The sequence below is a fragment of the Simochromis diagramma genome, unplaced genomic scaffold, assembly GCF_900408965.1.
Source record: "Simochromis diagramma unplaced genomic scaffold, fSimDia1.1 OVJJ01000216.1, whole genome shotgun sequence".
Lineage (NCBI taxonomy): Eukaryota > Metazoa > Chordata > Actinopteri > Cichliformes > Cichlidae > Simochromis > Simochromis diagramma.
Genome location: NW_024386883.1, coordinates 3116856 through 3143639, shown reverse-complemented (window position 1 = coordinate 3143639; position 26784 = coordinate 3116856). Strand labels below are relative to the sequence as shown.

The following is a 26784-nucleotide window of genomic DNA, read 5'->3' as shown; positions in this document are numbered from 1 at the left end:
TTAGGGATATTAAAGATAAAAGATGTAAGACAACGACCTACAAACGGCTTCAAACATTAAGAAAATAAATTAATCATTATCCGAATAAATAATTGATCAGTACAGTGATTTAATAGCCATGACTTCATGTCAAATGTACAGATTGACTGATATCTACCAAAGTTACACGCTAACCACTAACTGCCAGCCCATGCCCTTACGTAACGCCATTTTGTACCCCAAGATGAGATAGTGAGTCAATGAAGCATCCAGTCTGCCCTCAGTCCATCACGAGAGCAAGAAGATTTAGTGCTACCCAGAGCTCGTATTTTTCTTTTATACCATCTATGATTCTGACCTCTTGTCAGTCATGTTGAAGGGCAGGAAGTCAATGAATGAAACAGTAAACACAACGATGGCGACGGCACTCAACGGCCCTGGCAAGCGACCACTAGGAAGCAGGATTAACATGAAAGGCAGCCGGCTAGGGTTTGTTTATACCCTAGCGCCTATCCCTCCCGCCCGCACACTGTGCATAACACATTCCCTCCCGGCCAGCATCAAGCAATACTCGGGACTGGTAGTGGTATCTGGTTCCCGCAGCAAGCCTAAATTATGCAGTTTGTCTCGCAGATCACATGCATGTTGGTTATATGATGATCTATATGCTTTAGCAACATCTGTCGATAAACGTGATCACCAGTCAGAAAATAACACTAGAAACACTACGGGAGGTCATTTTGACTCCATCCTCCAACAACAGCAGCAATGGGCTACTGGTTTTCATCTAATTTTTCTAATTCTAAGCAAGACTTGACAAAACACATGTTTAATATTAAGTTTTTGGTTTTGGGATGTTACTAGTTTTATAAATGATTTTGGCTATTTCATTACATGCTGTAAAGGTAAAATAGTTAACCCCACACTGCTCTTAAGTCTGCAGTCCTGCTCTGCTTAAAACCCTATTTTGACCGCTCTGCTCTGGATTTCACTCTTTATTTGCTCGATTTAATTCTCCACCCTCTGGATTCTCTGCTCAGCTCAGCTCATCTTTTTTTTTTTTTTTTAGGCCCTGATCTGTTCAATTCTGCAGTAATTAATCATCTTTTATCTAACTACAGTCTCCTAAATATTTATATATCAGTCATATTTAGCCTTTCTATCAAAATGTACGTGTTGCCAGGAAACCAAGCATGGTGCTAATGTGTAGCGTAGCGTTTTTACACTGATTTCTATGGGGGTCAAAATGGCTCTGTTGGCAGTTTTAGGTGGAAGTGGTTGTAACTTTTTTTTCTTTTTTATCTCACACATGTGGTCTTTTCATACACATGTAGTGAAAATTCACTACGTGATGGCTAAACCCACTTTAGGAAAAGTCATGAAATATGAAATGATGGCTTTGTTATAAGAGGATTAGATGATATTTGGTGCTTCCAGTGTTAAAGAAAGCTGGCCAAAGAAACCAAAGTAGCATCGCTGGTGCAACAGTCACGTCATCTAGAGTTAGACATGCTACACACTGCACCTTTAAAAACGTCTCTCAGTTTAACACAGCCCCCTCAGCATATAATGATATCATATGAATAATTCGCTTTTTAAAAAAAATGCATAGTAATTACGTAAATGGAGCACCTGAATTTCTATAGAGAAACCATGAGTGATTGTCATGTCTTAATGGATCCTTTACACAGCAAATGTAACAGTATGGATTGCTTGTTTGTGCCAAGATGCATGCTACCCACTCAAACATCCTGTTCTTTTCATTTGAGCTCTCAGCCAGCAGAATACGCGAGAGACGAGGCAACATGCTCATAGGACTTGCAAAATACGCTGAGATGCTGGCGATAATTTTTATCACATGTATCAGTTAAGATGTGAAAAGGTTTGAAAACGCCCCCTGAGCTTGCTGTCGTAAAGAATTCCTGTGGCCAGAGGGAGCGAATATTTGCTGTCATAATGAATCATACAAAAAGCGACTAATATCAGCAACATTACTGACACAAAGCAGTGGAATAAGCTGTAAATTACTCATCCTCTCATTGCCATTTAAATCATTTCTGGTGATTATGATCAGGATTTTCATATCTAAGTGCACCTAAGGCTGTATAATGTCAATTAACAGCTCTGAATTGGCCTGCCAGCCTCCAGCAGGGCAAAAATGTCCAAGTGTAGTACAGTATACTGTACAATATGCTGTGGAGGCATCAGACAGACAGTTTGTGAAGGGCAACAAGGGCACTTTACTGGGAAAACAAAGCTGTTCAATTAAGAAAATAAACTCACATACATCTTTCATCTGTGAGCGGTTTGCTGAAATAGAGGGTTATGGAGAAATATCAAGTTCGAATTTATCGTTTGACTTATGGCATCTGAGGCACACTTCTTCCACGGTCTATTAAATACGGCTCACTGAAACGATGAAAATGAATAGTGCAGCCTAAAGCCTGACAGAGAGGACATATGGCTCCCAAGTAAAAATATGGCGTTCACGTTAGAAAGTGGCATCATATACTTAGCACAGTAAACACAGACTTCGGAAATCAAATCAATCAAATCAATTAAATCTGATCAACCAAAAGCCAGACTGAAAAACGTTATGAATCTTAAATAAATGCACATTCAGCTGGCGCACGCAGGCTTCAGCTGTATTATGCTTGAATTGCAGTTTCTGCTCCTATCAGCAAGATGTATCCACGCTGTCACTTCTTAAATTGAATGTCTGCAGCTCAGAGCACCTCCAACAAACCCCGTCTTCTAAACCAGCGTTAAGGTTTTGCCCCGCTCAGATTTCAGGTGATGTGTGTCCTGGTGAAGCTGTTTTGACAGTGACTCAAGTGCAAGACATCTCCCATCAATGCGCCACAATAGCTTTTATGACCATGTCAGTGATAATGACCCCAGCCTTCTCAGACTTTGCCCCGTCAGCTGTCATTGTTGAAATAAAGCGATATTAAAGTTACCTGTGATGGCTTGATCGTGAGGCAGGTGTATTTTAAACATCTGGAACCGAAAACATTTTTTAACATTGCTTATGGTATTTATTTTCTAGCAATAGCTACTCAGTGTGCTTAACTCTGCCATGGGGGGGAGGGGCACGAGCCAGTCTACGCCTAGTGCTTCTCTCCAGTAAATGGGGAGAGTTGCGTCAGGAAGGCCATGTAGTGTAAAACCTTTGCTAAATCAAATATGCTTCGTGAAGAATGAGATTTCCATACCAGATCAGTTGAGGACTGGGCTAACAACAAGCGCCGCTGCTGATGTTGCCAGCAGGGTGCCGGTGGAAACTGTGTTAGTGTTTGCTGAAGACATAGGAGGAGGAGGGGGGTTTGGCAGCAGGGCGAGAGAAGAAAATGTAGACAAAGGATGTTGAAGATGGAACTGCCAGGGAGGAGGGAAAGAAGAAGACCAAAGAGACGGCTCAGGGATGTAGTGAAGGGGAAGGTTGCTGTTTGGAAAGAGGAGATGGGGTGAGACGGAGGCAGCAAAGGGAGCAGCAAAAAGAAGAAGCAGGAGAAGACGAAGAAGCCATTCAGTGTGCTTCTAGTTTAATTTATGCAGTATAAAGTAGCTCTGATTGCTACTGGTGGAGTGCCCTATTCCCACCATGGATTCAAATTGTCAAAGAACTCAGAGGGAATGATGACGCAAGTAAAGCAGCATTATTTTATCTCACTGAGATGAGCCTAATAGTTACAGTTCACTTTTCTCTCTTCAGGCCACATCAGAGCTATATTAAAGGGAGACCTCATCACTTTTACACATCAAAGTGTGTTTGCTGGTCTTGGGGAGTTGCATAAAGGCTTGAGTGGCTCCAGAGGGAGCTGCATTAAATCTGATAAATGTCGGTTAGAACTGAAGACTACAAGTTTGGGAATGAATAAAAATCTGGTAGTGAGGACATATAGTCTGCTTAATAGACCTCTGTGGCCTAGCCTATGCTTTAATACATCGAACTGAATCGTAAAGTTGCATTGTGGGTAATACAAATAGCAGGTTTTGGCACCAAAGAAGAATGTGTCGAATGAAAAAAGCATTAACTTTGAACCCATTCTTAACTGTCCATGATGTGCTTGACAGTGTAATGCTATGCTCTCAGCTGGGTTGTGTTAAAATGGTGGCACACGCTTGCTAATGCTAATGCAAACTGAACATTTCCTCTCACTGCTGCTTCAGATTAAAAGCATTCAACTGGCAAAACACAGAGCGGGCTTTTAATGATTTATCAATAATGCGCCTCCAAAGCAAAACAACGGGAGTTTGTTCTACTAGGCTATAAACCGATACAGCTGTTGCTCCTCTGCTGCATGTCTGCCAACTAGCTGCTAAAGGACATCAGCTGAAGTGTAAAATCCTACTTGCTGTGATCACAGTAAGAACAGGTGTCACCATCCCAACTCAGATATTATTGTATTTAATGACGAATGTGATTTTGAGATCCCGAAATGCACACTGCAGTGCTCTGATAAGCACCTGTAATCTGCCAGTTATATGGCCTATGGAAAAAAAGGAACATGCATGACACAATTGTGCACCTTTAGCAAAGCATATTATAACAGGGTTTTACTTTGTTGAGAATTTAAAACACTACAAGACCTTGAAAAAATGGATTTCCTAGAAACCTTTAGTCTGGAGCTACATTCATTCATTTTTGTGTTTTAGACTCTTTCTCATCGAGCACCTCTGTAGTCTTTATATTTTTTAATATATTTTTTTCTCCTCTTGGTTCTTTTTTTGGTTAATTTTTTAGAAGCTGAAATATCCATTATGCACCAAGACCTAACTTGGACCTAACTTCTCGATAATCTTGATATCAAGACTGTCCTGTCTTGTCATGCAAGCAGAAGTTTCTGATGCAATATAATGGTACAGCAAGCCAACCTATAATGTGCTCTGTGACGTACTAAAAAAACCCATCACTCTTTGTGAATGTGACCCTTCTTCTTTTTATCGACTACCATAAATGTATGGCCAACGTATTAACTTCACTGCACCTCAAGAGGAGCCTTGCTAATGCTCACTGTAATGTTACAGATAGGCAGGATTACAAGACAATGCTGCTTTTCTTACCAGCCCCCGTATAGGCCTACATCTCCTACTAATGCAGAATGCCGGGCTGCTTAATGGATTGCTAAAAATGTGTACCAGTTAGGCAGCATAAATGCAATCTACAGTATATGTGCCATGATGTTTGGTTACTGGCTATTTTTTCGAGAACGCAGCACTCGCACTTCTTTTGTGTCTCATTTTTTTTCCTCTTAAAACACTTTTTCAGCCTCCTGTTCTGCTTTGCTGCAGATCTAGAGCAGGTCTCTTGTTTCTGCTTTTACGCCCCATCCTTTGTCGCGTCCACCACCCAAAACGACCCGCTCAATCAAAATGAATGGAATGGCAATGGAGGCAATGGCTGTATGATTTTGATTTTGATATGAAATTAACAAGCAAAATCTGAACACATATGCATCCGCTGGCCGAGACAACCTCTGTTGCTTAAATTTGTTTTTATTTGTCGTGTGTGTTTGTAAGTGTATGATTGTGCATGTGTACTCAAGCCTTCCTCACTACGATCCTTGAGGGTAATGTAATATGCGACCCGGAGACAACTGAGCCCCCTTCAACGGACCTTCGGACGTCCCTTTATTTTCCCTTTCTGCAGCTCTCAAAGCAAGAAAAAAATAAACACTGTGGTGCACTAATGCATCGATCTAAGGACAGCATGCTTTCTGTTTTATTCAATCTTTAAATTTTGAATTGTGCCCAAAGGTATCATCACTGAAAGAAGCTCGCTAAACCATTTCCTGCACTTGAGACGTCTCTCTTCAAGCATTAGCTCCTCTTTGCCTTGCCTCAGCCAGACAGTTCTTGCACTAACATGGGGGCCCTGGAGATCTAAGTGCAGCATATTTTTACTGAGTGTGTTGAACATGCGGGTGTGTTGTGAGCATGAAGGGGGGTCAGCTGGTGCAATCTTTCTTGTATTCTTGTTGAGAGCATACAAGGTCTTTGGCACTGGGGTCATGGCTAGCTCTCTTGCGGTCTAGTGGTTCGGTGATGAGTTCAGCAAATCCCAGCATAGAACCTGATTTAAAACAACGCTGCGTTTAAGGAGCATGCGCAAAATCTCTTGAGTTTTAAAGGCCCTGCAGTGATGGAATATGAACTATGGAAGAATGGAAGCAAGCAAGTTACATAATATGCTTCAAGTTGGGATTTGGCTTCCCCTGGTATAAGAAAAGCTTCAGTTAACATGGTGTTAACATTCTTGAAAAGGACCTGTTCAATAGCTAATGAACTCATGTAGGGTATTTTGTTTAGCAAGTGGAAACATTTTATTTATAATGAACCAGATACCGCTGCTAAATTGCATAAACCAAACCATGCTGAAAACATGCTGCAGGTCTTTGTGAGCAGTCGATAAAGTAGGTGTGACTGAGTTATTCACGGTTTTATTCGAGGCTTAGGAATGAATGAAAAACCTATTTTGAATTATGAATTTATTATATTGCTGTAAATGCATTTTGAGTGTTAATGCTTTTTTATTATGTTACATGAAGGGAAGGGGAAGGACAACAACAAAAAAACTATCAAAGACCAGCTGAGCGATGAGCAGTGCCTGGTACTTGGAGGAAGAAGGATTTCTGATTTTGTAGAGGGATTTGAAGGTGCGTCGTTGCAGAGTTTAACGTAAAAAAAGTACAGGGCAGAACAAACTACTACTGGCTTAATCGGCCAGTTATTTTCTCAATTTTTTTGTTTTCCTGATCAAGCTTATGAAACAGAGAAAATCATTCGTTTTTTTCTAACTTGAGAATCAGGAATGTTTGCCATTTTTGCTAAAAATGATGTTAAAACAATTCAAAAAACACATTTTATTATTGTGGTTAGGAGCATCTGTGGCTTTGGTAAATAGGATGAGAAATGAACTATATGAATGCCACTCCATCTAAGATACTGCTAGAAAACAGTTATTTGTTGATCGCGTAAAGCAAAAGGAATAAAAACCTTTATAACCTCACACCTTAGTCCTAATTCAGTGATTAATGCCTTCCTATTTTGCTTGGTATTTCATGCACTTGTCATAGAAATACTGTGTGTATGATCATGCTATGAACATTACCCACTTTAATGTAACAATAAATCCAATAATGTGTTTTGGATGACAAATGTAAGGCTTTGCAGCAGGCTAGGTGGCCCATAAATAGAAAATAGCCCAGGGGCATCCAGAAGTCTTTGGCCAGCCTTGACACACATGGCCACGCACATGCACACGCTCAGGCTCATACACACAGGCATTTATGCTATATCAAAGCAAGGACAAAGCCCCCCAAAACAAACTATGGTTTAAGTGTTACAATAAAGGTGTTTGTGACCAATAATGAAGGCCATATTTATTATGCCTTTTTAAAGGGTTAGGACTCTCTGATAGCTATTCCATGACTTACTACCGTAAACATGACACCAATAAATGCTCCCCAAAATCCAGATATGCATTCTACATATTGCGTTACGGTATTGCAGACATGGCTTGTAAATCACAAGTGCTGCCTGCATCATTTATGTTGCACTAAATTGAATTTCTTGCTCTGAAGCACATCCTTCATAATAACCCACAGTACAAAATCTATAATAGAGGTAATTGAAAATTTATCAGCAACTTCTTAGAAGTGTTTTTTTTTTATAAGCTTGTTTGATCACAGGCTGTGCTGTCCTTGTAAAAGCCTGGTCAGGAATGATATGGCTATAATAGCACAGATGTAATTCATCACATTTTTAGCCCTTTTGCAAGCGACAAAACTGCTGCCGTGAAAAAGACACTGCAAATCCATCGGGTCTCTTTTTATAGGACATAAAAGCAAGTCCTAGGACTGAAATTTCAAAGTAAGATATAAAAGGGAGCAATGACTCTGGTGTCAGCGCTTTGAAGGACCCGATTTAAGGAGTGTAGCCAATTTGATGCAGATTGTTGAGGACAGATCAATACTTTATATCACATCCACTAAGCTCGAGTTATATCGAAGCCTTGAAAAATAACCAGAACAGAAAATGATCAAGACCGATTTTTAAACAAAATCAAGATTATTTTCATAAATTTAAAGCCATCCCCACTCGAACTGCGTTTGTACAGTATAATCACTGTAGAGCTTCTGTGCCACGGCATCGTACTAATTACAACACACTGCATCAATCACCTTTGCCACAAGGGAAAAATCATAACAACGAGTGCATTGTGCCACTCAAAAACAAGCAGGAACATCACAGAGAAAGATAAGGAGATTTGCAACGATGATTCATCATGCTGTTGATCTCTATTTGTAATGAAACAAACACAGATCCACAGATGCGGTCGCATCTTGAACAGCAGCACGGGGAGAGGGCAAACACTATTGATACCGACGGACAGATAAAGATAGTTAATGACGCACAGAGGCTTGCAGCTCATCTATAGCTGCTGAAAGAGCTATCGTGCCTCTGTATCTCACAAACAAGCCACCAAGAATAATAAAATAAAAAGAACAAGAACAGCAGCAGCCTTTCTACCTCTAAAACGACAATACTGCCAATTCTGTCAGACAGCAGAGATTTTATCTGACATCTAGCTCTTAATAATCCCACGGCACTCTGTTCTATCTAAGTAAAGTGATGCCTTGGTGATGCAGCAAAGTGTAAACCTCAAAGGGAAATGTCTTACCATGGCCCCCTCTTGTAAGAAAAGGCATCCTGTTGATAGCAATGGGAACAGTACCATGTTTATTATGGAAGTGGTGGACATGGTGTGTGGTACTGAGACTTGAGGACACGCGTGCTGTTCCAGTCTGGATGGGGAGTATAGTAAGCAAGGTGAACCAAAAGGCAAGTCTCGAACAATAACTTAGGCCCATGCCTAGGCTAAACTGTGACCAGCTGCTCCGCTGTCCAAGCACAGAGGTGGCTGCAAAGAGTCTACCCATGTATATTAGATCCACATGGGCCCAGGACAGAAAACTTGGCCAAGCTTTGGCCTCTGACAGTCCAACTTGAAGACAACAGGGCATCTCACTAACAATCTGGGCCCATTTCTTTTGTACTCCCTTAGACTGGTTCGAGAGTTCTAGATTCTGGACAAAAATATCCTCTGGATGTTATGAAAAATATCAAAACCGGATATAAAAACAGGCAGTCAAAATCCAGTTGCATTTGTGGAAGAAACTGTAGAGCAACTAACCTGTCTATTCTCACTTAACATTGTGCCATGCCGACATGTCCACTGCACGGAAAAGCTAGATTTATAATCTTACTAAAAAGCATCCTGAAAGCACATTCTTCCAAAAGTGAGCCAGGTGCATCCTAAATGCAGAGAAGATAAACATCCGAATAAAGAAAAGGAAACGAATCCAGCCTTGATTTCAAACGGGCATGTTGCTCAACCATGATATTTAGGCATGAGAAGTGGAACGAAAGAGATTGATGTGATAGGAATTCTGATAAGAGTCTCCATCGCCCACAGGTAGAGCTTGGGGGCAGCTGAGCCTGCCCACTAAGAAGAAGAGTGCCCCTCCACCGCAGTAGAAGACATAACACGCTCCCGCGAGAAACTGGATCATTTCATTAAGCAAAAATCACGAGCAGATAAAAATAGGTGGAGATGCAGCGATGAAGGGTGATGCAGGAACCAGTGCTTTTGTTCCCCTTTAGCCAGGGAATGGGTAGAGAACGGAGATTGGGAGGGGGGGGGGGGAGATGAGAGAGAGAGAGCGAGAGACAGGGAGCAGTATCTGCAGCAGCGGCAGCAGCAGCGCGGTAAAGGAGAAAATCCAGAAAATAAATAAATAATTTCTCAGCGGCTCCTCGTTCAGCCTCTCACAGGCGCAGCAAATCCAGCGAACGGCAACCTCTGGCGTGGCGATCTACCAGAATGCAGCTGAGTGTTTCTGTTTCAATTGAACGTACAATCCTCCCCTCACGCTCCACCTGCTTAGTCTCACGCAGTAGCGACTACTGCTGCATTCCTCTCACTGCTGCTCCTTTATTCCCCCTTTATCTTCTCCTGTTACCTTGTCCAGATCCGCCGTACTGCCTCTGACGGAGAACGGTTGGTTAACGTGACGGCTGCGTCTGTCTGTCTCTGAAGGAGAGCAGGTGATTCTCCTCAGATCAGATGTCTTGGGTGGCAGCGAGTGAGATGTAGCCTTGGACTGCCGCAGCAAAAATTATGCTAATTAAAAAGCACCGTCGTATAATAATGAATCCCGGATGGGTAAAATTCCAGGACAAGTCTGGACCCCGGCAAAAAGCAACCTTGCCTTGGAGTTGTGGTCTAATGAATGCAAGATAAAGGAGCTCTTCTGAAGGCATACTGTAGTCAGAGGCTCTGATCCAGTGAGGCACAGCATGTGCCTCTGTGTGTGTGTGTGTGTGTGTGTGTGTGCGTTGTGTGTGTGTGTGTGTGTGCGTCTGAGAAAGAGAGTCTGTGAGCAAAGAGAGTGGGGGGGGGGGTTGGCGAGGATGGGAGAACGATAGCAGGAGGGAGGGAGACACAGGAAGAGACAGCGAAAGAGAAAACAGGCAGCCACGGCGCAAACACACAGGGAAATAGTGAGGCAAGTAAATGGGTTGTGTGAATAAATACATGCTACAGATTCACAGCGCACTGGCTTGCAGGTCCTGGCAGTAACACGCAGGAATCATACTGCAGAGGAGGAGCCTGATTTAGGTGAGCTGTCAGAGCTGTTACAGAATGAACACAAGGGTATTGGTATGGACGTGCTCCTAACATAAAGACTCCAGAGCTACAACAGGCATGAACGACAGAAACACAAATACCTGTCAGAGCAATATCGCTCGCCACCCCTAAGCTAAGCAAGTTATGGGCGGCGGTATGTAATCCATTTTAAGCAAATCAATGGCTTGCATCAAAATTCAATCTCAAACCTCTCTTTTCCCAGGATTGCACTTCCAAACCTTTGCTGTTTTTACATTACACTCCAAATCAATTCGCTCTAATCCCTCTGCCTGATGTTTTCACCTCATACCTGTATACGAGGCACCCCTATGTTAAAAGAGCTCAGTAGCTCTGCTGCTTAACCATGCAGAACTTATTCCAGGCAACGACTGATCCGAGTTTCCGAGCTGCTCACGTTTTGAACTGATGAATTGGACTACGTTGACACTCGAGAGGATGGAACACATTATCAGAAAGGGAGAGACAAAGTGAGGAGGGGTGGGTGGGATGGGGGGAGGAGGTGGAGGATGGAGTCAAATAGGAGAAACAGAGAGGAAGAGATTGCAGGAGAAGTAACGGGAGACTGCAGCTATATCAGCTAAATCACGGTCGATATAGATATCAGCTGGGATTGCCTAGTCGGTTGAAAGGACACGCATGGTAACAGGAGGACAGAGGCAAGCCATGCAGCACCACCTCTCATGGTGACAAGAAGTCGACGCAGGCCATTACTCAAGCAGGGGAGGGGGTGGGGCATGTGGGGGAGTGAGGCTGGTCGAACAAAAAAGAACACAGGAGGGATGAGTGCACAGCACTCTGGAATGGCAAGTGCCCAAACAGCATGTAGACATTTATCTGCTGCTATTATGAACGTGAATAAGCTGGAAGAAGCTGTGGATTTTTATTTTTTCGGTCAGAGGGAGATTTAATTCCCTTATGTGTATCCTCTTCTATACATTTCTCCATAAATCTTAATACTGGGAAGCACATGCCAGCTTAATCAAACAGTGACGATGCTGAGCGCTGTCCGGCTATAACATGTAGACACATTTTACAGTAATAACTATTTGCTGTGGAAAGGCACTGACAAGCACAGAGAGAATAATCCCCCGATGACGCCAACTGAAAAGTCAATTTTATTTCCACTGTCAAAGCAGTTCAGCCATTTTCAGTTTTGCACAGCCAAAAATACGGGCAGTCATAACAAATAATTTCAGCAAGAAATTCTCTCTGACACACAATTCAAATAAAACCAGTATTTAATTTCCAGATGATATTTCTCTGAGAACTGTCTACAATGAAGGGCTTACGTTAATTAGTTTGCGTACTTGAGGGTTGCTTAACACCATCGAAGTCACAATATCTGGACAACACAAGGGAGAAGGATGGATGACTGTAACCTTGTGTTGCCCTTGGTTATTTTCCAACTTGAGCATCCCACATTAACGCACAAGTTCAGCAGACTTTAAAGGATGCACATCAACTTTGCATTAGAAGCCAAGCTTGACTGTCAGATGAAATCCAACAAACTTTTCCTGGATTTCAAAAGCAAAGATACTGTCCTACATTATCTGCGATTTCTGTATTCCACACCAAACAATCTTTCATTTGCATTCCTTAAAATCTTCCCACATATCTTTTAAAAGCCCTTTTTATCACTTATTGAGCTTTGGGAGAGCACTGAGCATTTCCATAATCACATTATTTATGCACATATGGAACAATTTTATAGAACATATACCGTGAACAGACGTGTCACTGCAGAAAAAAGCTCACGTAAAGAAGGGGTTTTTTTTCAGCTTTTTTCTCTCTCACAAACTTGCGAGTGACATGATGCGAGAAGACGTGTATAGCGTTTTAAAGACTTAAGAAACCTAAATGTGCATGTTTGTTCTCGGGAGGATTTGTGAGAGACGAGTTTTCGCAGACATCCAGTCTCGCCCCAGGGGGTAAAGTAGCAGGATTAATCATAGCACTTTCAGATTAATTACTCATAATGCGAGCAACCCCTGAAAGGCATGGCCTGCAGTTGTGATGTTTGGTTGATTTCATTAGTCTCAAAGCGACAACACCTAAAATAAGCCTGGCGTAGACGGTGCAAGGAGAAGAAGGAAAAAGTAAGAAACATGAGGGCGCTGCTTTGCACAATAGTTCCATCGACAGATATAAGAATTTGCATTCATTCACACCGATATTGATGCTCTAATGCTTGAAGATGGAGGCGGTGGGTGGGGGCACTGGAAGCACAACTTTAAATACACAATTTCCTGGTCGAAATGCACACCTTGAATAAATGCGATCTTTCACTTGTGTCTTGGCAGACGGGGTGCAGTCTCTTTGAAAAGACAGTGCATGTGACAGTAGGCTGCATATTGCTGGCTGCACATGGTGCTGGCAAAAATAGATTTCATTTGCTTGTTTAGCTGAGCTTACTAGCCTCAGCATGTCTCCTGGAAAAGAAGAGCGGCAGTGATGCTTACAATGTGAACAAATTACAATATATTAAATAGCCAAAATTTAAAAATGTTGGGCTCTGGATTAGGGCCAGAAAAAAAAAAGAGAGAAAATGAGTGAAGGGGGACTGCTTCAAGTCATTTCCTCCTTTTATTCCACAGTGTAAAGTAAAAAAAAGAAAAAACAGAAAAATCGAAAATGGATATATAATTTTTACTTGGATGAGGTGTATTTCCAGCGTAATCGCCTTATTTTGATGATGAGCATGAAAAGACATCAGCAGCAAAGCCGGCCATGCTGGAAGCCCTCTCTCTTCTATTGCTTTGTGCTGATCTACTCGTCTTGCTCGTTATAGAAAACATGAGCTGTTGCTATAGCTCTGGTATGTGCAGTGTCCACCTGATGATTCAGGCACTTTAGGATATCATCAAAATGTCAACAATGGCAGTATTCAGACAGCAACTGTCGGAGGGGGCACTAAACCACCAGTGTATTACAAGCAATACAAGATATCAATTTTTTTTAAAAGACAAAAATAATTATGTTCACCCCATCCTCCATGTTCTTGTGATTTGCACCTTCCCTGGAAATTACTTCCTCTTTGAAGGGAGTTTTCCCTCCCCGCCGTTACCAAGTGATACTCAGAGAGAGGATCATCTGATTGTTAGTGTTTTCCGTCTAATATTTTAGGGTTTTTATCCTCTAATATAAAGTGCCTTGTTGTGAATAGGTGCCATATAAATAAAACTGAACTGACCTAAAAATACAGGAACCGGTTACACATTTGTGCACACAGAACAGCAGTGACTTTATTAATTTTTTATAACAATTATTTCTGACACAGACACAAAATCTGTCAGAAAGCCCTGATCTGTTCTTCTTCATTTTGGGCAGGTATTGTGTAGCGCGCTTATAGTTTTAAAGGTAAATGCTGAGGCATTTTTATTTAACAGTTAAAATTTTTTTTGATGCATTCAGTCAAGGTCAAATGTATATCTAATGGTTATTTATAATTTTTTTGTGTGTGTTTTCTTCTGCTTAAATCCAAAATGAGATTTTGCAGTAGCAAAATCATTGTTGTGAGTGTGGATGCTTTCATCAGTACACGTAGAAGATGAGCTATGTGGCGGCACATAGCTAGTTAAGCTGAAAACCAATTTAATTGTTTCTTTAATTAATTAATTCAATGATTTTGAGGCAGCAGATTTCAGGTGACAATTATTAATGGATTCTTGCATTGTGGGACTTCAGGATTTCAAGAGGTGAACTTTTCCCCTCTGTTTCTGGGCTTTTAAATGGCCATTCTATCCAAATTAACTATTTGAAATTAGTTCCCCCTTAATAATACCCGGTGGTTGATATATCTATCCATCCAGTAGGGGCAGTAAATTCTAATGATGCCACACTAAAGACAGCTACAGATGGCACACAGAATGCAAGTTGAAGTATGTGAAAGAAAAACCTGAATATATGAAATGAAACTTGAGATTGAGATTTGTGCCCACAATATATGCTTCACGTTCAACCCGTGGTGCTATTTCAGCCAATATTTTTCAGGAGTGTCCTTGCTTACATGGCATCATCATCAACAAGAGGCTGTTAGGAAGGTAATACTAACTCAGATAACCACTAGCTCCAACTAAAGTATGCAGAACAGCATCTCTGAATGCACTTTGCATCGAACCTTGAAGCAGATGGGCTGTAGCAGCAGAAGACCAGACAGGAAAAATGAATCTTGATTTCTGCTGCAACATTCAGGGTCAGGGTCAGAATTTGCCATAAGCAACATGAAAGAATGGCTCCATCTTGCCTTATATCAACAGTTCAGGCTGCTGCTGATGGTGTAATGGTATGTGTGTGTGTGTATGTCTGTGTATGTGTGTTTTTAGAACACTTTGTGGCCCCTTAGTACCAGCTGAGTTTGAACAACACAGCCTGCTTGAGTATTGCTGCTGACCATGTCAATCCCTTTATGACCACTGCGTGCCCATCTTCTCACGGCTGCTTCCAGCAGGATAGCACACCATGCCATAAAGCTCAGAAAATCTCAAACTGGTTTCTTGAGCATGGCCACCACAGTCACCAGATCTCAGTCCAATAGAGAAACTTTGATGTGGTGAAATGGTAGACTCACATCATTGATGTGCAGCTGGCAAATCTGCAGCAGCTGTTTGATGCTATCACGTCAACGTGGAAGACATGAAGAATTACGGCAGTTCTCAACACAAAAGGCGGGCTCAGCTCGGTACTAGCACGGTGTACCGAGCAAAGTGGACACTGAATGCGTAAGTGTTTGTTTCCTTCTTTACTTGCCACATGATTAAAGACGTTTATTATCACTCTCGTTACACAAGTACAGCTGCGTTCAACACCTAGAATGAAAGGCACTGTTACAAAAACAACTTAAAACAAAATGGGAGAAAACACACATCTGAATACTCTTGTCTTGCTGCACTACTGTCATTACTGCGTTTATCCACTTGTGTAACACAGACAAAAACACTGAATCGTGTCTCTTTGTCACTTATGCTGGTGTTTTAACACTCAAACCTCTGGGCTGCTTTTGAAATCAATCCATCATTCACTCATTAACTACCGCCTAAGCAACAAATAGTAATTTACTCCCAAAGGAGAAGTAAACAAAGATTTTTCTGACATTTTGCATCATCGCTGACAGCTGTAGTGTTGCACAACTGTAATTTTCACACCCATCAAATATGATTCATTGAATCGTGAGCAGAAAGCCGCATCGAGCCATTAACACACAAAAAAGGAGGAATATGACAATCAAATAAAATCACAGAGGGCAAATGTAGTATGATAGTTAGCAAAAAAGTGAGTGATTTTAGACATGATGTGTGTCAATATCCATTTGTTGCATCCTCCTTCATTTAAGTTTAGCACTTAACATTAATTAGCATCATATTTCATGTGAGTGGCCACTAAATGAGCGGAGGTGGCAGGAACCAAGATGAGCGAATGCTTATGCTTCATTTATGCAATGTTGCCAGAACGGCAAGAACAAGAAAATCAGTCATTATTCTGAGATTTCAGGCAATACTTCCAAGATCCTCGCTCCACTGCTAACATTGTATTCAGACCAGATGCTTCTAATGTGTTATGTATTTTGGTGCAGTTTGGTGAGAACGGCTCTTGAACCAAATCGGCTGCATTACTTCACCTATTTTATTAATTTCCGCAAATCGTGTGTGAAAAACAAAATAGTTAAATAATACCCTTTCAAATAAAGAATCGGCGTGAATGTCATGATCCTTAGTGTTGAAGGAGGAGTTATTTTGTTTTTTTTAACTGTGTGCTTCTTTCCACCAAGAGGCAGATACTGTCGGTATCTTCACTTTACACAAATATTTTTCAGTGGAGTCTGAAGATAAACAGTTGTTTGCCTGCCCAATGCAGTTACTGTGAATCAATATTTAAAGATTTATACGACTTTGCAGCCTTGGCAGAGATACATACTGCACATTTAACTTGTATTTTTGTCCTGCCCTGTTCTTTAGCTGATTTTATCATAGTGACTGTTTATTTAAGATGGGAAATGGGTTTAGAGAGCGAAGTCTGATCCCTGTTGAATTAACTCTGAGCAAGTCATCAAGTATCGTTGAGTTGAATATTACAGACATACTTCTTTCCCCCCCCCTTTTTTTTCTTTTTTACAGGAACCAAAAAGAGATGTCAGATTCACAATATATTCATTGTGGGATGTCTTTTGTAGTATGCAGTATCATTTTATGTGAAATAATGTGAAAGCCCCAGCAAAGGAAAACTAGAGTAACACATTAAAAAGTAACATTCTGGACTGCTCAGACTTTTTTGTCTTGTAACGACTGATGTGGCAAATTGGTTTTGCATTTCACTGTTTTTGTTACTTTTTCAAGCAGCCTGTTTTTCTCCATTCTAATTATTTTTCCTATTTAACACACGCATGCACATACACAGGCATAGGCATATTAAAAAAAAGAAAATCACGACAAATGTGCACAGTTTTTCTTTCTCTTCATTGGCCAGTTGCTGCGCAGGTGTTATTTGAAGGTTTCCAAACCTAGTGTTGTGTTACTGTGCATGTAAAGCTACGCTAGTGAAGAAAGGAGAAAGGACAACCTTTATGTCATCAAAGACGCACATTATTCTGAATTTGTGGGTGAAAAGAACATCACGGTGAAATGTAAACTGTGCCTTGGTAACAGATAAGTGTCTGTGAGTTTGGAGGACTCCAATTCACATTTTGAGAACGCGTCTTAAAGCTAAGTTTCCCAAATTGTGTGCTAAGACCTTTGAGGAGCAATTTGATGCTGTTACTATAGCTATGGGATAGCAAGAGCTAGCTTCTAGTTAATATGAAACTGATAGCTAGAGGGAATTAACAGTCTTGCTGTTGTGTGCATAGCAGAGAAGATACTAACATCAAATTGCTATGCAGTGATATACATAGTTAACTATACAAAAGGACACATGCACACTGGACAATATAACTCATGGTTGTAAGGAATTGCAAAGTGCTGGGGTTTTGTTTGCAATGCAAAAAGTGCTTTAACCAGTTACTTTTTTCAGCGGGTAACACTTTCGCTCTAAACTACATAAACAATTATTTATGCAAGTAATCTTGTACCATTTGTGAAGGGATCAGATATGTGGATACCAGACCACATATTCGAAGATGACCTTTACTTTCATGTCAGCCACACTCATCCAAACCTTCGTGACTGTGTCTGGTTGGGCTGCCATCGTGTTGGCAAAATCTGTCCACAGTCAGACATATGAGCACCTGCCAAAGTACTCAAAACTGATTTCGTGCCACGTACCACTACAGTAGGTGTCACCAGCAACACTTTTTGCCCTGATGACACACACACACAAACACAGATGCACAGCTAATTCGGAGCAGTTGATAATCACGCATTTCTTTTGTAAGCTGTGAAAAAAGAAAATGCACCATTTACTCTTAATTAAATATTCATTTATAATCATTTAAAGGAAACATATATGTCAATCCTTAGCAAACAACAGCATCGCCATCACTTTTCCAGTTTCCATCTTAATGGGGAAAATGTAAAAGTGATTGCCAGATGCCTTATTACTTAACATTTATCAAATGGTCATCAAGTGTTTTTTAAATTAGACCAACAGATAATAGTCCCAACACAAGCTGCAAATGAAAAAAAATACTTTTTGTGACTGATGGCACAATCAAACACAAACTGCTATTTCTACACCTGACCTTAGGACAGTCCAAGTCAAATCACGAGTACTGCATCACTGCCCAAATAGCAGTGCTTACTGTGCATTGAAGACTGTACAGAGAATCAAATCGGGTGAGAAATGATTGCGTGTGTGTCCTAAATTTATCACTCGCATTACAACTGCATCTGAGGAAAAATGCATAAGGGACAGCAGTCTACCTCACTGCAGGAAAGAAGCTTAACAGATCTTTTTATTATTCATTGAACATGAGCAAAGTGAGGGAGCAATCTATCAAAATGAATTGGGGGCAAAGAAAAAAATTGGAAGGATTTTCTTTTGCTGAGCATGCAGAGACTCGTCCATTGTTGCACAATGACCAGAGTTTGAGCCACGTATAAAGAAGAGGCGATGAAGACAAGGGGGTAGATAGAGAAAGATAAAATGAATGGAAACTGAGACGTGTTTTTTTTTTTAAAGAGATAATGAGAAACAGGTAAAGAGAGGTCATTTGCATTTGTGTGTCAAATGGAGAGGGTGTCTTCTGTGACAAAATGGTATCAAATTCACATATGTACAGTACTGTTGTATGTGTTAGCCAAGCATGCACGAGAAGGACAGCACTAATCTAGACCCAAATAATCTACCATCCAATGAGAAAATCACATTGCACAGTAATTTTTCATAAGAATATGCATTAAATACTTATTCCTACTCACTAAATTGCTAATGTGTTTAGATAGGTGGATCTTTGCATACACATCTTAATATGAAGCACATTAAGTCACAAGTTGTGCTGTATAACCACTCTTTGGATTTGCTTAAAGGTCTAGTAATTACTTTACCAATCATCCTTCTAAATTGGGTCTGTGTGGACCCATCAGTCCCATGTTTTACGACTTTGTCAATTCATTCCTAATCATGGGCCATTCTCATCGCTTTCATTGTGCCACTGTTTTCTATTTCTGCTTTGATTTGATGGGTTTTTAAAAAATGTCTGGGGGTCCCGGGGGATAAAGTCAAAAGCACATTTACAGTATGTTGTTTTAATTGAAATATTTTTTTTTTTAAATATTTGCCATGGATCCTATAAAAAAGAGAGCTGATACTGCTGCGTCAAAGCAGCAATGACACTCATGGAAGTGAGGAAATAGCATCTGTTTGTTCCCTCTGTAAGATGCCCTGAGCATAGCAGGAGGGGTGCTAAACATGCCTGTAGTGCATGTTTAGCTTTAGGTTTTTTTTAGTTTTTTCTGGTCTCTGTACAACCATAGACAGAGCTTGGTTGACACTGGGCAGACAGGATTGCACTTTGTCACTCATAACATTTATGGACAGACTTTCTAGGTGCAGCCAATGTTCGGAGGGAGGAGGATTCAGTGGTCTCAGCCCTGCTTTTTTGCAGATGATGTGACCTCCAGCCTGCACTGGAGCAGCTGAGTCTGAGGCAGATGGGATGAGAATTAGCATCTCAAAGTCTTAGGCCATGCTTCTCATCTTCAAATGGGTGGCGTGACAACTAAAAGTTGTTCCAGATGGAGCAACTTGGAGTCTCCAAGTGGAAAAGTGAGTGGTAGTGAGTGAAAAAATGAGATTGTGGATAAAATCAAAAATGACCTTCCTCTAAAGGGTGTCTGAGTTATCCTTTAGAGATACGGTGTAAGGTTTGGTGATTTGGGAGAGATTCAGGGTAGAGCTGCCACTCCTCCAAATCAAAAGGAGCCAGTTCAGATGGTATGACCAGGATGCCTCCTGGGCACCTTTTAGGCGAGGTGTTTTGGGCATGTCCTAGGGGAAGGAGGTGAGGAGGCCCCGGGGCAGACCTAGGACATGCTGGAGAGATTAGACTTCAGGATTGGCTGGTTGTGCGTTTATTTCAGGTCTTCTGTGTGGGAGTTAAAATGACCCTGGCTGTTTTTTATCATATGAATACAGCACAATTAATGTTAACTAATATGATTGAAAACTAAATGACACCAGAGTCAAATGAATATAAATACGCTTTTTAGTAATAATTGTACTTGGGATAAAAGCTGCATGTTATGGTAAAGAAAAGGATAGACTGTCCTTTTGCTAAATATGCAAATTAACTGTAACTTTGCAAAAAAACCCCAATAATAATAACAATCTTTTTTTTATCTTTAGATGACATTAATTACATGCGTAGAGCTTTAAGAAGAAATACGTTTTAAAATGTTATTGTGCTATTATGATTGCTTCTCCCAGAAAATTATTATTCCATAGTACATGTATGTGAAATATGTAGGAAACATAAGGATTAAGAGTATCTTATTATTGTCTAAAAAATATATGTATATTAAATATTCTGCACTTGTTTTACAGCCTGTAAGGACAATAACCTTACAAATACTAAGTGAAACTATGTATTAAACTTTCTAAAGTAATTAATTTGTTAATCAAGGAGGCACAACGACATTTGACAGACCCCTCAAAATAACATGTGCTAGATACAATGGCTGTGACTATTATAGCTATTCACAGCACCGCAGCTGTCTGAGTGCCTTGTTACTCTATACCGTTTCCATAAACGAATCTCCTGAATGCCAATTTTATATGGATCGTGAGTTTTAATAGGTTACAGAAGTGGGTAGAGAAATGTGAAATACTTGAACATGAGCTTTTATCAGGCAACAGTGGCGGCTCCAGCAGCTGAAGACGGCAGCCAGTTGTGCTGCCTGAAGGAAAATGACAACAGTTGTGACCTCAAGTATAGAAATGACATAGAAATGCATCCAGAGTGATGCACAGTCTGCCAATCACATAATGCTATGAGAAGACTTTCTTTTTTTAAATATAGAATGCCATGCTGAGTTTTCTGTTGTTGCTGTTGTATGATCTATGGTAATCAAGTCATAAACGTGAAGAGACAATATGTAAAAAATGAAAAGAGCATGCAATAATTTTAAAATGATCTAAACCCAATTCTTCCTTCAAAACTGAACAAATGCAACATATCAAAAGCTAAAAAGTGATTGAACAACAAAATTTTAACACAGATTACTTTGAACGTAAGGTAAGCAGCATTTTCTCTTGTGACTTATGCATTTTTACAACTACTTCATCACATCCTTTCCTCATTGTAGAAAACTACAAAATTTTGGGAACTAAAGCACCGTATCAAAGTAATATGAAAACTCTTCACATTATTATTTGATATAGGGTTTTTAGCCACTCAATGGTTTTAATTTTAATTTTTATAATGAGCCAAATGTTTTTGAAGACTCTTTTAAAGGGCTGAATGTATTGCAGCTAAAAGCACTTTTACAGATCTGCAAGTTACCTATATCAGCGGTTCCCAACCTTTTTTGCGCCACGGACCGGTTTAATGTCAGACAATGTTTTCACGGGCCGGCCTTTAAGGTGTCGCGGATAAATACAACCAAATAAAATGATTGGACCAAGACAAAAACTGTGTAATAAATGTGAATTCACTGTGTAATTGCTGTGGTAATGTGTAAATATTTCTTTCAAAATAAGACACAACTACAACACGGGAAAAGACCCAGAGAAACCGAGTTAACGATAAAAACCATAAATTTCGCACCCTAGCCTCAACTCTCGCAGCTCAGTACCAAGCGACTCATGGACCAGTACTGGCCCGGGGGTTGGGGACCGCTGACCTGTATCACAGATCCCAACTTTTGACCTTTGTGTTGATGTTGATAAAAAGCTGGATAGGTCTTTTGCTCAGGTAGAGGTTACAGTGACTGTGATTTCTAAAATTTGTAAGTTTGGATTCATCAAACCGCAGGATTCCCATTCATCTTAGTCCATTGTAAACAGCACTCTATTTAGTTACTGTTTGGGTTAAAACACACCATATCACGATTGTATCCACATTTTCAAAAGCTTCAGTTTTTGGGGGCCATCTGGGTGACAACCCCATTTTAATATTTTCAATGTAGGCTACAAATGACTGTCTGCATACAAGGAGAAGGGGAAGGCATATCAGCGGGCAGTGAGAGAGAAGAAAAGGATTCAGTGTGGAGGTAAGAGTGACTCTTGTTGTGGGACTCTTTGCTGTCTCATAACAGCAAAAATTGTAGGTTACAATTTTAAAATTAGAATATATATTTTAAATTACAATCAAATTTTTCAGTTTAAAAACTTGATATATAGTCTTTCTTCAGGTTCAATGTAGGGTTTAAATGTTTTACAAATTACTTCAGCATAACAACTTTTTTAGGATTAGTGTTGGATTCCAGACATTACATTAAAATGAAGAAAACAGTCTTGAATATTACAGAAGGATACCACTGCATACAGACATATAGCTTTAAAGGTCAACTAAAATGGGCTTAACACCAATGAACTCTTTATATGTCCTTTGTTCTTGCTTCTGCTAGATCTTGATCTTTTTTATTTATGCAGTTTTGTGTATGTTAATGGGTAGGTGAGTATGCTAAGCCTAAAATCAGAATTTTCAGTGTGACAAGGTTGTCTTTTTATCTGGCTACATATAGTAACCTGGTATAACCTGGTACATAACCTGGTACTGGGTCAGAGTTTCAGTTTAAAATTGGCTTAAGGCACCACATTTTCACTTTTAATGACAATATGCTTTAAGTGCGATATAATTCATCAGCTGGAGAGATCTGTTTTATGCATGCACTGAGAAAGCTGCGCAGTGAAGTTACAGCAGTGCGAAAATGTATTTGCTGCATTGTCATGGCAATTTGCATGCATGTAAATGAATAAATATGTCTTTCTGCTTGACCTTAATTCTATGCCAAGTTTGCTTTAAACACATGAAATTGAAGCAGGTAGAACACACATTAGAACATCGATCTGACTATTTGTATGTTTTTATGAGATTGAATTGATAAAATCACTTTGACCTGACCTAACACTAACATGAGTTCCACAACTCCCTCCTTATGCTGCAGGGCAGTGTCAGACCCGAGTGCAGTAAGCATTCTATAATGTATAAGTGTATAAAATGTAAAGTTTTAGCTCTCTAATGTATAGTATTCAATTATACCAGTTGCTTTAGATTAGTTCAGATATTATGATGGTTCAGCTTCGTAGCCCACGCAGGCTTCCGAAAAATGATGTAAAAAACACAATACATCATAACTGCATTAGAAGTTGCGCTTCCTAAATTCTTCATTACAGCGGGTTCTAATTTTATTGAGCACCAAACAGAGTGAGAGCTTGATGTTGTAAGAGGAACAGCAATTGAATGATGTATAAGTGAGTGTGTCGCTGTGTCTTTGAGTGTTAGAAAGAGTGACAGAAAGAAACGAAGCCAGATAGAGGCAGTCTCTGTATCTGAAGGCCTCTGTGTGTGTGTGTGTGTGTCTCCGTCTAGCCTTTATGATGTAAACTGAATGTAACCTTTCTCCTCTCACACAGCCCCTGCAGTAGAGACTAGGAAGCCCCGGCCTACCCCCGGGAGCCAGCATAGACTAGCATTCATCAGAGGCTGAGCTGCTGCGTGGTCTGGATGTCAAGTGAAACCCACCGTGTTCCCATGGAGAGCAGGGTACAGAGGGACAGTCAGAGCAAAGTGGAGACTGACCACTTGGTAATCAAGTCTTGCATAATGTTTGTCCCAAAAATTGATAGAGCCTCACAGAGACTGTGCTGAATATCAGCCTGGAAATGAGAGAGTAAACAAAGGCACTAAACGCCAGTGCGACAGTTTATACTTTATCTTGTATCTCTACACATCCACTTCACTCAATATGAGCAGAAGTGCCAGGCCTCTTGCTAAGCCTCTGACCCCACTTTTACACCATTTACTGCCATAATTATATGTACTCTTGGTTACTTCACCTACAGGCGCATTATGATTGCTGTTACTTCTTTGGTTATTGACAAAGCAATTTAGAAATAAAAGCATTCTTTCAATAAATAGCCTTTATATGAAGATTATTTCAAAACATCCTCTTTAACAAATTGCCAGTTATTATAAAAAAAATAAATAAATAAGCTCTCCTCTCTAATGCAAATAGATCCTCGGTGGATATGACACTGTTCTAACTGCAGACGCAGCCTTCTGCTCAGCTCTTATGTTGTTATTATGGAATCTAAAACTGCCTATGGCTGTTTAAATCGGCCAGCACACCAAGGCTTTTTCAGGCTGATATAAAGCCTTCCTGATAGCTCTTTTAAGGGAATCTTTCAGTTTTATTGTTTGCTTATAATACGATAAGGTCTTTCCATGCAGTCTCCCCTTGACACACAAAGTGAGATGAAGCTGGGAAGCTATACTTATGTCTTTTTCTCCTGAGACATTTTTGTTAGGGAAAAAAATACAATTCTTTGAAATAACTATTCCCATATAGCACTATAGACTGAATTTTTTTAAAGTCTCATTATCCGTGCAAGCACTTTTAGACTAACGGAGGCCTAACATGGGCAATTACATATAGATGAACAGAAGACTGCTGCAGCCATTTATGACCAACAATTTAAAACAGCAAACAGGCCAGTCAAGTTTCAGCGTTAACTGTGCCCTAAACCAGTAATCATGTTCTACATTATTTATTCACATAATTTCCAACCAGAATACTTATTTTCTGGGGCATCTCTGACATGGTAGCCTAAATTTCCAAATTTTTTCTACAAATTTCGAGATACATTTTTAAGCCGGTAAGCGTTTTCTCTTCTTTTATGACTTGCCCTCCAGTTGATGTACTCCTGGCGTCTCCTTAAACCCAATTTTTCTTTTCCTCTTCAGTTTAATACATACTTATAATGACTTAGAAACTTTCCCAAATATTATCAAGCTTATTAAGGAATATGGCAAGTGTCAAATATAGCTTTATATTGTAATTTAATTATAAGCAATGTTTTCACCCTCACAAGAACAGAAGTCTACTCCCTGCAACCTATTTAAAGTGCAGCATTGGTGATTTTACATGTTTTAATTTGGACGGGAGGTGATTAAATAGCACTCTGTATTTAAATCCACAAGCACAACCTGGTAATTAGCAAAGCTCTATCTTTAAATAAGTCTTTTCTGCTTGAAGGAGCTGTCGAGCATGATGACAATAAGTCGAGTTCCACTAAAGAATAGAGTCAGTTACTTTTAACAAAGCAAGCGTTTAATACAGTCTGAGAAGATGATGCTTGAATTACAGGCACAGAATAATCCTTTAATGGCTACTTTCCCTCAGTATGCATTGGTTTCATGGACATAAAATGTTTGTTTGGTAAGAATTAATTCATCTAACCAAAAAATGTTAGTATTATTGAATAAATCATGGGTGGGTCTCGGAGGACGGACAGATTTACCTTATTATATTTTATTTACAGGCTACTGTGATGCAGTTGGATGATTCCAATGACTTCAAGGATGAGTTTTATATCAGATTATGAGACTCTAATAACAATAAAATTTTAAATATTTAAGGTTGGACCAAATGCTAGTTGTAACTCGGCATATAAAAGCACAACTATTGTATCTTATAATTCTTGAGAGACTAAACCTATTGATGATATATATGATTTTTGGAATGCTGAAGAATTGTTGCTATCGATGTGATTTAGAGCAGCATGAATAGACTGTATACAGATGATGGATACGGCCTCCTGTTCTGAAATTTAAAGCAAAAAGTGCCTTCAAACTGTGGGGTGGGGGTTTCAAAAATGCCCAGCAGTGGGCATAAGGGTTTTCGGGAGGAGCCGTGCTGCTCTCTGATGTTTTAAATGCACTTTAGAACAGCACACAGCAACACTACATATGAGCGGGCGTAGGGAGGTTTGGGGTCTTCACTCACCCCGGTTCTGTTAGCCGTTAGGGCTGGGGGGCTGGGAGGAGGTGTTGGCCGTCAGACTGGGGTCTGGGATGCGGGGCCTCCCTGCTACTGCAGATAAGGAGGTGGTCCGCTTGCCTCCACCCCAGAGAGAAGGGTAACATCTCCTGGGTCTAGGTGCGGCTTGCCCCTCTGGGGACGGGGGTACCTGGACCTGGGATATAGAGTATGTTTGGGGAGTGTGACTATCTGTGCAGTGTCTATTTGTGTCTGTCTACATGTAGGGTGAGTGCCGAGTATTTGGTTGTGTATATGGGGTGGGGTGAATGCACGTTTGTGTCCGCGTGCGCCTATTCGTCTGTGTCTATGGCTGTATCCCAATTCAGGGTCTGCAGCCTTAAAGTACGCAGCCTCAACGATCCTCAAGGGCCGCGTACTCAAAGACCGCTAAGGCCAGAAGTGCGAGGCTTGTAAAATGGGACGGTCTAGCCTCCGTTGTGCTGCCCAGGTTGCCTAGCAACCATGATACTAACAGCTGAAAACGTGTCATACAGCTTTGTTTGACAGAAATGAAGGAGAAAATCTGTTGTTCATTTGTTTGTTTCTTTCTACATGAGCTTTGATCATTCTCTGTAAGATTAAGCTCAGCTATTGAACGGCGTATATTTTAAAGTAAAGGCTTTAAAACCAAGTTAGTACAAACTTCACTAATGTCACATAACTATGCCGACATGT

At 40.4% G+C, this 26784-nt stretch overlaps 1 protein-coding gene and 1 long non-coding RNA gene across 11 annotated transcripts in view; one reads left to right on the top strand and one right to left on the bottom strand.

Moving 5' to 3' along the window:
* Positions 1–26784, bottom strand: part of nrxn2a (neurexin 2a) — a 127765-nt gene that overhangs the window by 22030 nt on the left and 78951 nt on the right. The window contains exon 1 of one of the 10 annotated variants that reach the window (XM_040033049.1): positions 8666–12384. The exons of the other annotated variants lie outside the window; for them this stretch is intronic. Within the exon in view, the coding sequence (XP_039888983.1) occupies positions 8666–9008 (343 nt within the window). The 5' untranslated portion in view covers positions 9009–12384. Of the gene's footprint in view, positions 1–8665; positions 12385–26784 lie in introns of those variants that run through there. 10 annotated transcript variants of the gene reach the window in all.
* On the top strand, positions 13059–25210 carry LOC120734308. Its single transcript, XR_005695999.1, has 3 exons — positions 13059–13619; positions 17504–17513; positions 25198–25210. It is a non-coding gene; the product is annotated as an uncharacterized LOC120734308 (long non-coding RNA).